Here is a 14,122-nt window from a genome sequence, read left to right as displayed (position 1 = left end):
ATTTGGATGCATTAAGAGCATTCATATAGCAAGGAAGAATATAATAATTGAATAGATTTTTTTTTCAATACATATTGCTAGTGAGACTACCAAAAAGAGGCTCTACCCCTCATGATGTCTGTGGATACAGAATATGAGATTGCTTGAGGCTTGGATTGCAGCTGGAAACATTGCATGGGCAAAGCCACTATATGCCTCAAGTGTTGGAAATTGATATATGGCTCAAGTGCTAGAATGTGCAAATCATGGCCAAAATCAAGACCCCTTAGAGATTCCATAAGGGCTATCCTTTTACTACTACACACGTCACCTTTAGTCGAGGGCAGAACCATTCGTCGTCATAGGCAGCAGGGACCCCATCCCATGATCCAAGGCATTATTCAAAGACAAAGTATTTCTGACCATTCCCAAATTGAGTTTGCCAATTCCTAATCTGATTGATTTCATTTACTGGACTTGCAATGCTTGCAAAGCCCTTGCTTAAGCTTGAATGAGCCTCTTGATTTTGGGGGTATAATGGTCAAAAATGGCTTAACACGCCCAAAATCAAGAGGCTCATTCAAGCTTAAGCAAGGGCTTTGCAGGTCTTGTTTTTGGGTGGCAAAAGCATGAAAAATGACAGCGCATTAAGGTGTTGCCATTCTTATGCTTCCCCCCTCCAAAAACAAGACCCCCAAGCTATTCATTAGAGACACCAAAATGAGGAGAAGGATGACGTGAGGAGTAGAGGAGCTGGCCAATGAGGGGAGGGACAACCTTGGAATTGCCAGCAACAAGCATGATGCAAGGAGGTGAGAAGGCAAAGAAGCAAGGAGGTGAGGAGGTGAGGAAGCAAGGAGGCGAGGAGGCAAGAGGCAGTCTTGAAGGGCAACAAGAGGGTGGAGGTGGCTGAAAGAGTAAGCAAGAAAGGGAGGGATGGAGATTGCTTGTAGGAAATGCTTGGATTAATGCTACAAATGCCATTTTTTTGTGTGTATTTTGCAGCATGAAATGTTTATGGCATTTTTCTTTTAAAAAATACAAAATTGTTGTGATTAATTTCGCTACAAACAACTCAAGCCGTAAAGCACCATGGATTAGTACAACAATATACATCACAAATGGATGCATACACTCATATACATCACCGATGGATGCATACACTTATACTCACATCAATTTCCAATATTGTATTAGATGGACCCTTAGCATATATGTGTGCATAGAAGACCATTTCCTACATTGATCCCTGATTTCATAGTTAAATTATTCCCTTTCTCACATTCTAACATGTGAAGATTTAATGTACATGCATTATGGGCACATTATATTGCAGTTTATGACTAACTTTTTTTATGAATGCATGATACTTGTATATGGTCAAGGAAGGTATATTATCATTTTTGAATGATAACATTACTCTATGCTCCATTTTATCCTATATTAGAAACTATGATCACTAGATATTACATAAATGTATTGCTCCATTATATCCTATACTAAAAACTATTTTGACCCAAATACATAATGCCAATTGAGGTTAGTACTGATGACAAGTGATGAAAACAATCTAATGGTATGAATGAGATCTTGTAAATTTTGGATATATAATATGGGTACTATGTTGATTGAGCTATTTTTCTAAGGGAATATTTTCAACTTAATTACTAAATACATACTTACAATGGTGACCTGATTCCCATCTATATGTATAATCAAGTTTTACTTTGTGTTTAAAAAAAAGCTTTTGCATAAGGTTAAAATTTGAATAGTATTTATATTTGTTTAAGACTACCCATTGAGCTGGCTCCTATCCTTATATTGAACATGATAATGTTCATAAAGATTTTATGAATACAAATAGATAGCATTGGCTCTCTTTTTAGTGGTTGGGAATGAACCCTAAAAGTACCCTAAAATGACTATGTATTCCCTTATTTGTAGCATGGAAGTGATCATGGTAGAGTGGCATAATCCCTATTTTGCATTTTTCATAGGTTCTTTTGCTACTCATGGTTGGCGGATACACCACGGCATAGATCCGAATAGATATTTGGTTTTTTGCTTCAACTTGCTTGACTAGACTTTCCTTTATGATTGTTTGATTGTGCATGATGAGTAGTCACTGGCTTAACTGATGCATTAAGTGAAATGTTTTCCTTAAAGTTTTTCATACTACAAGATACGAGTTTGCTTATACGGGTGGAAATAAAAGCTTGTTAATACCTGGTGCATATTTTTTGTTAGATGCAGTAGGATACTAGTTACCGAGTGTCTTTGCCAATTATTTCACTTGAATCATGCTCCTCTTATGCTTGAGTTTGTGGTCACGTATTGACTTTAACATAATAGTCTATAGGATACTGGATGAGCACTCAACATAGTGGTTAGATGCATTCATTTCTAGTTCCGATAGAACTATCATTCAGACATTGGTCATAATAGAAATATGGAGGGCTAAAATCCTTTTTTGGCTCCCTAAGTTTTTTAAAGCATGGTATTGTCCAGATTACATAGGTATTTTCACTAAGCAAAATTAATCCTTATGATGAAAATGTGTTTTTTTTCTTTTGACATAGTTAGTTCTGTTTCCATGTTTTTGGATCGAATGTATGGATGATCTTCTGCAAGCATACTCCAAGCATAAAAGACATGATATGTATATGTAGCACATGATCATGTTTACATATTTTCAGTCATATATTCTACATTGTGATCTATCATTATCTTGCTGTGTGGATGTTCAATCTGAGTAGTGTTTGCTTTTTTTATCGCAAATTTTATGTATTGTTGTGTCTCTACCTCTCCACAACGACTCAAATTGATAGTATGGGGATGAAAGAGAAGTTAATTGTGAGTTTCAGGCATGCCTTCATTGTTGGAATATGTTTAATTTGCTTATGATCACATCAATTGTTCCAATGATATTGAGAGGAATAAGATGCTGGATGAGGTTCTCGCTCGCTTGAAACCTATTTAATCTTGCTCGCTTATTTGGGGCTGCTCGCTTTTCTTCGCTCGCTTTTTGGTAATCCTCACTTTATTGGATCTTATTCACACTGATATATGTGGACCTTTTCCTCCATACAAGTCTTTCTATAGGTATTTCATCACTTTCATTGACGATTGGTCAAGATATACAACTGCATTTCTCTTGCAACATAAGTTAAAGGCCTTATCAATATTCAAGCAATATAAAACTACTGCAGAACTTCATACTAGTTTTCGAATCAAGACCCTTCGTAGTGACAATGGTGGAGAATATATTTCTAATCTTTTTAATGATTATTGCATTGAGTGTGGCATTCATCGTGAATATACCGTTCCATACTCTCCTCAACAAAATGCTCATGTAGAGCATAAGAATCACACTTCTCTTGATGCTATGCGATGTATGCTCCTTCATTCTAGATTATCTGAAAGCTTTTGGGTAGAAGCACTTCTGATAGCCATTTTTGTGCAAAATCATCTCCTACAACTGCACCTTCTGGTCAGATACCAATCACAGCTTGGACAAGGGAGACTCCTTCTATATTACATTTTCGAACTTTTGGTTGCATTGCTTATATTCATGTACTGAAAGAGACATGAAAAAGGCTAGATATTCCTGGCAAAAACGTCATATTCATTGGATATTCTCCGAATTCTAAAGGTTATAAATTCTATGATCCCTCTTCTAAGAAGGTGATAATCAATCGTGATGCCATATTCAATTAGCAGTTAATGGGAGGGGCATGGTCTACTGAGGATGTAGAGGACATCAAGTCCTTACTTTCTACCTTTCCTTTTCTATTTGATACTGATTCCACTTATGATGTCATTACTACTCGTTCAACTGATGGCATGAAAATCTTGATTTGGATCCTGCACATACACAAGCCTCTGATGATAGTGTTGATATTTATGTTGATTTGCCTATTGATTTCGAACACAGTTCTACTCATGATTGTGTTGATGACTTTGAAATCATTGATCATGCAATGGTTTCTCATGAAGACCCTACTACTTATACAAAAGCTATCTCTTCTGCACAAAAGAGTCAATGGCAAGAGGCAATGGAAGCTGAATATGATTCTTTGATCCCTAAAAGTACATGGGTTCTTACTGAACTACCTCCTGGTCGCACTCCTATCAAATGTAAGTGGGTTTATAAAACCAAATCTAAAGCTGATGGTCCTTTTGACAAGTTTAAAGCTCATCTGGTTGCAAAAGGATACTCACAAATTGCAGGAGTTGATTATCATGATACTTTTTCACCCGTTGTTCGTAGCACAAGTCTCTTGGCTTTTGCTACTCAATTTGATTGGAGATTCATCAAATGGATGTGAAAACTGCCATTCTTAATAGAGATCTTAAAGAGGAGATTTATATGGAGCAACCAGAAGGGTTCATACTTCCCAGTCAGGTTCATCTTGTTTGTCGCCTTCATCATGCTCTTTATGGTCTAAAACAAGCTTCTCGTTCTTGGTACATGAAAATTGATCAGTTTCTAACATCTCAAGGTTTCAACTCTTGAACTCTTGTTTCTCTAACCCTAACTTATATGCCAAACATGATGGTGCTCTTTTTATCATCTTGCTCTTTATGTGGATGACACCATACTTGTTTCCAAGAATCTCGATTTCTTGCAACATGTCAAGAAAATCTTATCCTCAGCATTTGATATGGTTGATCTTAGTGACATTCATTCATGTCTTGGTATTCAAGTTCCAACGATTTCGTCACAAGGGAATTTTGCTACTTCGACAAACAAAATTCATTCAAGATGCAGTTCAAAAGATTGGCTTGACGAATGCTCACTCTGCGACCACTCCTTATCTTGTGAATTCTGTCAAAAATACTCGATTGACTCATGATGTTAAGGTTTCACATCAACCCTATGCCAATCTTGTTGGTTGCCTACAGTTTGTCGATTTGAACACTCGACCAGATATTCTTTTTACTGCCAATTTTCTAGGTCAATATCTGGCTACTCCCTCAATGCAACATTGGTCTGCAGCAAAACGTGTTCTAAAGTATTTGAAAGGCACTTTTAATTTTGGATTAGTTTATTGACATCATACAGAATCATCTTTTGTGATGTCTCTTGATCTTTTGGGATATACAGATGCAGATTGGGCAAGCTCTCACTTCTCTATGTGGTCTACAAGTGCTCGAGATTTGGTTTGGCTAAGACAATTGCTTGCAGATATTGGTCATCCTCCATCATCCAGTACTCCTCTCAGCTGTGATAATCAAAGTGCCATAAGTCTGGCTAAAGGCTATGTTCAGCATAACAAATCCAAACATATTGCTGTTCATTACCATTATGTCAGACATGAAGTGAAGAAAGGGATGATGATTGAACATTGTCCCACTTCTTAGATGATTGCAGATATTCTCACTAAAGGACTTAGTGAGGCATGCTTCACAGTGCTACAATTAGTAGTTGGAGTTCTTGCAGCTTCTCTCTTCCAAGATTAACACAACTATGGGTGACCTTTTGTATATAAATGCACATCTGCATTACATACTTGTAAATAATTGTACAAATGATCAACTTGTATACTTGTATATAGGAGCTTGGGTTTTTCCTTGTGCTCCCCAAGGGTTTTTTCATCCATAGCTAGAGACCTTTGTTTGAGTGGGGGTGTTAGAGCTATATATAGCTTGCCCTAACTTGAACTAGGACTCGCCTATATATATGTAACTAGTGATCAATATGAATCAGTCTTTGGGAGTCTATTTGGATTTCCTCTGTTTCAAGGACACGGTTTTCCTGGTTGGAAAGTGAAGATGTTATTGATACTCAAAGGTGATAATCTTTTAGAAATTGTTCTTGGTGATCTCGTTTGTCCACCCCAACCTGTTGATGCAACTCCAAATCATGCTCTTGTGACTCAAGGCCCTCTCTTTGAGCAATGGAGATCTGGCTTTGCTAATTGGCATCCTTGTGATAAAGTAGCTCGTCGGTATATTTTATCTGCTCTACATGATTCTCTTATGCTGGATGTATTTGCCCTTCCTTCTTCTCATGCACTATGGGAATATCTCATTTCTACTTTTGAGAAGAAATCTATCATAGAAATTCTTTATCTTCATAATCTTTTACGAACTCTGTACAAAGTTGGAGCCCCTATGACAACTCATATTGACTCATTCAAGAATATCCTCAATCAACTTGCTGCTGCTGGTGCACCTGCTCCATGAAATCAATTGGTGACCTATCTTCTCGACACAGTCCAGGATCCAATATATGATAATATTGTTACCATCCTTTCCAACAGAAACGAGATTGATTTTGATCAAACATGCATTTCTTTGATTGAGTACGCTCAACGACATGAGCATCGTAAAGACCCTCATGAATCTGTGATGATAACAATGGATGATGCAGATTTAGAGATAGCTTGTGTTGCTTGTAAGCATCCTTTCTTTAAATATGGACATGGTAGTCATCCGTATAGAGGTGGCGATTCTTCTCGTCTCAAATATCCTGAGAAACATTGTTCTTACTGTGATAAGCATGGTCATGTTATCTTTGATTGTTGGGCTCGACAATATGATGAGGAACATGGTGTTACCACTAAGCAACCCCACTTATCGAATAATTCTCCTTGCGAATATTGTGGCAAAAATCATCCGTCCTTTCAATGTTAGAAGAGGCGTTATGATCACGAACGTAAGCATATGCTGCTCAACAACAAGATGCCCATATGCATCAAGAGGCAAATCATATCTGTTCTGATGTCTCTCTAGAAAGGATACTTCATGTTCGAGATGGTTCCACTTTTATTGTTGATTTTGGTGCTACTGGTAATATGACATATCAATCTCAATGGTTACATAATTATCATGCTCTTTCTCACAAGAAATTGGTTTATCTTGTTGATGACACTACTTGTCAAGTCATGGGTGTTGGAGATTTATATCTTGGCACTTTCTCTTCAGAGAAATCTTCTTTCTATTGCATGACTTGTTGATCTTGGTCTCTTTATTGGCTTTGACCACACACAGTGTCGGATTGAAAAAGATGGACATACCATAGCAGTTGCTCCTCGGAATGGTAACCTCTTTCAACTTTCCTTAAATGATGATATTGCTAATGTGGTTACAGCCCCTGGTGATTTGGACTGCAAGCTATGGCATCATCATTTTGTTCATTTGGATTTTGCCAAGCTACTTGCTATAAATCGTCATGATCTTGTGGATGGTATGAATCTCCCAGCTCGTCCTCACATGGGCCTATGTGAATATTGCACTCTTGGCAAGCATCATCAAAAACCCTTTCATGCATCTACTTCAACTCATTCATATGCTTTATTGGATCTTATTCACACTGATATATGTGGACCTTTTCCTCCATCCAAGTCTTTCTATAGGTATTTCATCACTTTCATTGACGATTGGTCAAGATATACAACTGCATTTCTCTTGCAACATAAGTTAGAGGCCTTATCAGTATTCAAGCAATATAAAACTACTGCAGAATTTCATACTAGTTTTTGGATCAAGACCCTTCGTAGTGACAATTGTGGATAATATATTTCTAATCTTTTTAATGATTATTGCATTGAGTGTGGCATTCATCGTGAATATACTGTTCCATACTCTCCTCAATAAAATGCTCATGTAGAGCATAAGAATCGCACTTCTCTTGATGCTATGTGATGTATGCTCCTTCATTCTAGATTATCTGAAAGCTTTTGGGCAGAAGCACTTTTGATAGCCATTTTTGTGCAAAATCATCTCCTACAACTGCACCTTCTGGTCAGATACCAATCACAGCTTGGACAAGGGAGACTCCTATATCACATTTTCGAACTTTTGGTTGCATTGCTTATATTCATGTACCGAAAGAGACATGAAAAAGGCTAGATATTCCTAGCAAAAGGGTCATATTCATTGGATATTCTCTCAATTCTAAAGGTTATAAATTCTATGATCCCTCTTCTAAGAAGGTGATAATCAATCGTGATGCCATATTCAATTAGCAGTTAATGGGAGGGGCATGGTCTACTGAGGATGTAGAGGACATCAAGTCCTTACTTTCTACCTTTCCTTTTCTATTTGATACTGATTCCATGATGTCATTACTACTCGTTCATCTGATGGCATGAAAATCTTGATTTGGATCCTGCACATACACAAGCCTCTAATGATAGTGTTGATATTTATGTTGATTTGCCTATTGATTTCGAACACAGTTCTACTCATGATTGTGTTGATGACTTTGAAATCATTGATCATGCAATGGTTTCTCATGAAGACCCTACTACTTATACAAAAGCTATCTCTTCTGCACAAAAGAGTCAATGGCAAGAGGCAATGGAAGCTGAATATGATTCTTTGATCCCTAAAAGTACATGGGTTCTTACTAAACTACCTCCTGGTCGCACTCCTATCATATGTAAGTGGGTTTATAAAACCAAAACTAAAGCTGATGGTCCTTTTTACAAGTTTAAAGCTCATCTGGTTGCAAAAGGATACTCACAAATTGCAGGAGTTGATTATCATGATACTTTTTCACCCGTTGTTCGTAGCACAAGTCTCTTGGCTTTTGCTACTCAATTTGATTGGAGATTCATCAAATGGATGTGAAAACTGCCTTTCTTAATAGGGATCTTAAAGAGGAGATTTATATGGAGCAACCAGAAGGGTTCATACTTTCCAGTTAGGTTCATCTTGTTTGTCGCCTTCATCATGCTCTTTATGGTCTAAAACAAGCTTCTCGTTCTTGGTATATGAAAATTGATCGTTTTCTAACATCTCAAGGTTTCAACTCTTGTTTCTCTAACCCCAACTTATATGCCAAACATGATGGTGCTCTTTTTATCATTCTTGCTCTTTATGTGGATGACACCATACTTGTTTCCAAGAATCTCGATTTCTTGCAACATGTCAAGAAAATCTTATCCTCAGCATTTGATATGGTTGATCTTAGTGACATTCATTCATGTCTTGGTATTCAAGTTCAACGATTTCGTCACAAGGGAATTTTGCTACTTCGACAAACAAAATTAATTCAAGATGCAGTTCAAAAGATTGGCTTGATAAATGCTCACTCTGCGACCACTCCTTATCTTGTGAATTCTGTCAAAAATACTCGATTGACTCATGATGTTAAGGTTTCACATCAACCCTATGCCAATCTTGTTGGTTGCCTACAGTTTGTCGATTTGAACACTCGACCAGATATTCTTTTTACTGCCAATTTTCTAGGTCAATATCTAGCTACTGCCTCAATGCAACATTGGTCTGCAACAAAACGTGTTCTAAAGTATTTAAAAGGCACTTCTAATTTTGGATTAGTTTATTGACATCATACAAAATCATCTTTTGTGATGTCTCTTGATCTTCTGGGATATACAGATGCAGATTGGGCAAGCTCTCACTTCTCTATGCGGTCTACAAGCGCTCGAGAATTGGTTTGGCTACGACAATTGCTTGCAGATATTGGTCATCCTCCATCATCCAGTACTCCTCTCAGCTGTGATAATCAAAGTGCCATAAGTCTGGCTAAAGGCTATGTTCAGCATAACAAATCCAAACATATTGCTGTTCATTACCATTATGTCAAACATGAAGTGAAGAAAGGGATGATAATGATTGAACATTGTCCCACTTCTTAGATGATTGCAGATATTCTCACTAAAGGACTTAGTGAGGCATGCTTCACAGTGCTACAATCAGTAGTTGGAGTTCTTGCAGCTTCTCTCTTCCAAGATTAACACAACTATGGGTGACCTTTTGTATATAAATGCACATCTGCATTACATACTTGTAAATAATTGTATAAATGATCAACTTGTATACTTGTATATAGGAGCTTGGGTTTTTCCTTGTGCTCCCCAAGGGTTTTTTCATCCATAGCTAGAGACCTTTGTTTGAGTGGGGGTGTTAGAGCTATATATAGCTTGCCCTAACTTGAACTAGGACTCGCCCATATATATGTAACTAGTGATCAATATGAATCAGTCTTTGGGAGTCTATTTGGTGTGTCTATCATCTCTTCTTCTTCTCTCTCAACAATTCACATGCACAATTGGAAGTTCAATATCTGTTAAGAATGCAAAGTATGCAAATTTTTCAAAAGCATTGAAATACTTGTTCATTTGTTAACTTTATTATACATAGTATTGATTCACAAAAGGTATAAACTACAAATACAACACAAACACTTATATTTTATAACACTTTTTTACATAGCATTCATTCACAAAAGAAAGAAACTTTCATTTTTAAAAGAATACAACACAAACACTCTAACATAGTTCACAGAAGAGACCCTAAGAACACAAGAGATCCTAAGAACTAATCTTCTTTTAAAACTTCAAGGAACTACTGAAGCAATCTAAAAGGTTTTCCTTATTTGCGTTTGCTTCTTTGATCTCTTTTGCTAAACTAGAGGGCCAAGCACAAGATAGCCAAGCTTGCATCGGCTATCAAGAGATTGTCAAGATATATGGGACAGGTTGTTCTTACTAATGAACGTATTCATATGAATAGTTTATTCATCAATAGTCATTTTTATGAATAAAGTATTCATACGAATATTGAAAGATCACATGGTGAATCTTGAAAAGAGGAGATGTGGTAGTGAATCACTATGATAAGTATCCAAAAACAACAAAACATGTTCCAAGAGAAAAGGTAACATTAATGGAGGAAAACTTTGCAATTCGATGACATCAAGGTACTATGGTATAGAGAATGAAAGATGGGAGGCCACCTTTTATTAGGGGCCAAGCGAAAGCTATCCCATATTGTCAAGTGAAATTATTGTGAGGGGTCTGCCAAGATCTTTGGGGGCTATCTAACCTACTATGGAATAACTGTGATGGAATCTGGCATAAGTCATTTTCTAAAAAACAAAGCATATACAATTTGAACCCTATGGAGCCTGCCATGGAAAATACAATGAAATTGATTGTGACATCTATCATTAAAACAAAGGATGTATCACTCAAAAGCAATCTTTCACCAAACACTCATAGTACCATGTTATGTGATGATGGTAGGCCTTCCATGAGGTTGATGACTAGCTCATGACTACATTTCAAGTGTAGCTAGTCAACATTCTTGAGCCCATGCATACTGATGAGTGGAAAATGCCTCAATGACTACCCATGTTACTTTTGGTTGAAGATCGGGTTAGATCTTGCTTGACTTATATTACTCAACCTAACTCCATTTAGAGCTAATGCTGACATGGTTCAACCATGTATAGTTATGATCCTTGGCCAACGCTTGCACATGCACAATCCTTGTGAGATGGGGTAGTACAACTCAACTTTTTAACTTTGTCTAAACGTGGCACATCTATATTCCTCAAGATATGCAATTCTATTCAAATTCCAAAAAGGGGACATTACATAAGGTTTAAGATCTAATCTATTAAATTTGTATGTTCTCGTTTTATCTAGAAAGAAGCTTCAATCATACGCTAAGTAATTGACTGATTTGGAGAGAATATGTTTTCTTATCAAAAAAATCAACTATAACTTTAAAAAAAGAGAGTAAATTATTGTTTTGGATAGGACATAAACATTAAAGACCAAATGTCTAATCCATTATACATTTAACTAGTAAATACTCAATAGGGAGAATATATAGACCAATATAGGGGACAAGGAGGAGGGGGGGGCGGGGTTGAGGGTAGTGCTTGTGTTGAGAGGAGGAGGGGGAGGGCTACGGGTTAGACAAATCGTCTACTTATGCACATATTTGCCGAGTGTCGAGTGCTAAAAAATAAGAAATTTCGTATATAGAGTGGTTGGCTTGCTTGCCGAAGTGATTGCAAGGATCCCACCCATTTCAACCTTAGGAATCGATGTTCATATGTAAAGCTCCCTTGTTTGGCCATAAGTATTGTCCTGGCATTTTGAGTTTGTAAAACGGCTACCGAAACACAAAAGAAATCTACTCTTGAAAAGACTACTCAAGCACAACCTCTGGTTCTTGGTTACTGTGGTCAATATTGACGTTGACAAGAAGATCCATCGCACATGTACAAACGTGAAAAGTCTCATATCCTTCTCTGTCGCCTCTCTCTTATTCATCTTGGAACAATACGCAACTGGAAAGAACAGCAAACAGCCAGATCAGAAAGCTGCTGGCTATGGAAGTTCCTGCAGCTTTCTCTCCAGCTATGGAAGCCTCTGGTAGCGAGGGCGTATCCTCTTGGGCTCCTTCCTTCCTCGCTGATGACCTTTCCAAGCTTGCTGCCTCCCTGGTCGTTTTTTTAGTGGCACTGTTTGCTTCCTGTATTGAGGAGCTCGCAATGGTCCAGGAGCTCGCCTTCTCCTTCATCAGGCCCGTTTGCCAGCTCTTCGTCGTCGGTTTTCTGCTGCAGTTCCTCTTCTCGCAGCCCAATATCTTGTGGACTCTCTTGCCATATCTCCTCGCAGTGAGTCTCGCGAGATTGCTTGATCTGGTTTTGTTTTTGGTTATTTCTGCTCGCGTGCATTTCTTCCCTTGGGTTTGAGGTTGGTATAGGCGTCTGTGTACGAAATTACGTGTTTTCAAAATTACGTATTTTCAAATTTAGCCGCTAGACGTTTGTACAGGGTTGGCGAGTGATTAGATATATGATGGACAATACTGTAGGTCTTAGTTGCTGGTTACACTGCTGGACGGCGAGCAAAACATGTGCCGCGGGCGCAATACGTTGCCGGAGCTTCAATATTTATTGGGACCTGCATCACGATGTCGTTGCTTGTAGTCTTGGGAGTGTTCCCTCTCACACCTCGATACATGATTCCGGTTGCGGGACTAACTGTTGGCAGGGCGATGGTTGTGACTGGTATAACGCTGAACCGTTTACGCGACGATCTAAGGCTTAAGCAGAACCTTGTAAGAAATCTCAGTCTTAAATATCATCAATTGGAAGGAGCAGCTACATGCTGAACACTGTTTTTCTAAAACACTCCAGATTTGTCGTGGCAGGTGGAGACGGCTCTGGCTTTGGGGGCGACACCGAGGCAGGCGTGCAAAGGTATCGTGAGGGGGGCATTGGCAATAGCTCTGGCTCCACTGTTGGATACAGCCAAGACATTTGGGTTGGTGAGTTTGCCTGGGGCAATGACTGGCATGATGTTAGCTGGGGCCTCGCCATTGCAGGCCATTGTGCTACAGATCGTGATCATGAACGCGTTGCTATGCGCGTCTTTTCTAAGCAGCATTGTGGCCGCGCGTTTCAGTTGGAGTCTCTTCTTCACAGACACGTATCAGCTCCGCCGCAATGCTATTGAAGCAGATTGATGTCGCAATACCTCCAAGTAACGAGTTGATCAACCACAGTGCAACCCTTTGTTCCCTGTGGATGACTTTCGAGGATTACTCTCTTGGTCTTGCTTTTGCAATGCTCAATTCCTTTTTCTTCTCACTCTTGAGAGTCTTGCGTATGGCAAACATTATCAAAGATTTTGTGCAGCGCACTTCTACAACTGGTGATACCATCACCATGCCTTGAATTCTTAAGTGGGCTGCCTGTCTTCTAAATTGTTATTTGAGTATTTGACACTACGCCTTTTCTCTACCACAAAGCACAAGGCATGTGTATAAGGAATATATTGTACACATGTACACGCATCATATTAGCAACATAAATTGACATATGGCTAATTTGCAAAACTCCAACATAAGAAAGATTCCAATTTACGATGTAATGCTTGATATGTGGATCCCCAGATTCTTATACAATCAATATTATGAATCCCCTCATTGCTAGTCTAACTCTTTCATTACATTGACTATGTCAAAGCAACTTTCTGTATCTCCTCTGCGATGGTGGCAGTGGTAGGCTATCTCGATAGGAGTAAGGTATCTACCCACGATATCAAGCTACAAGATGACACAATTTACGAAGGAGTAGTACAAAGAAACAACCTCGTAATAAACTACATAAGCAATATAATTTGAGATCGATACTTACAAATTGGGCCTCCCATGAATCAACATCCCCTGCTCTAAAATGCACGCTTCCATATTGCTCCATCTAGATCCTTCGTGCCTCCACGTGCTGTAGACTGGGGTCCTCCCTCGCTAACTTCATTGCTTTCTTCCACTCATGCTTGTGAGCGGTGTGGGGTGGGTCTCTTGGTGGTTGACCTCTCTCGAGCCTGGCAAGCTCCGCTAGTGCCTCCTCTTAAGCAAAGATCTT

At 38.5% G+C, this 14,122-nt stretch overlaps 1 protein-coding gene across 2 annotated transcripts; it reads left to right on the top strand.

Moving 5' to 3' along the window:
- The first annotated feature begins 12,001 nt into the window (after positions 1 to 12,001).
- LOC147880136 (protein ALUMINUM SENSITIVE 3-like) lies at positions 12,002 to 13,261 on the top strand. 2 transcript variants are annotated; one of them, XM_087372013.1, is made up of 3 exons: positions 12,002 to 12,367; positions 12,568 to 12,763; positions 12,907 to 13,261. In XM_087372013.1, the coding sequence occupies exons 1-3, from the start codon at positions 12,080 to 12,082 to the stop codon at positions 13,209 to 13,211; spliced, it is 789 nt and encodes a 262-aa protein (XP_087228139.1). In that variant the 5' UTR covers positions 12,002 to 12,079; the 3' UTR covers positions 13,212 to 13,261. The 2 variants fall into 2 exon arrangements, with proteins under 2 accessions (XP_087228139.1, XP_087228138.1); XM_087372012.1 differs by having other exon boundaries at positions 12,003 to 12,367; positions 12,568 to 12,813.
- The last annotated feature ends 861 nt before the right edge of the window (positions 13,262 to 14,122 follow it).

The sequence above is a fragment of the Dipteris shenzhenensis genome, chromosome 33 (assembly GCF_047967505.1).
Source record: "Dipteris shenzhenensis isolate YYH24624 ecotype China chromosome 33, Dip_SZ_1.0, whole genome shotgun sequence".
NCBI classification, from domain to species: Eukaryota; Viridiplantae; Streptophyta; class Polypodiopsida; order Gleicheniales; family Dipteridaceae; genus Dipteris; species Dipteris shenzhenensis.
The sequence above is the reverse complement of the archived record's forward strand: the minus strand, read 5'-3'. Positions and strand labels throughout refer to the sequence as shown.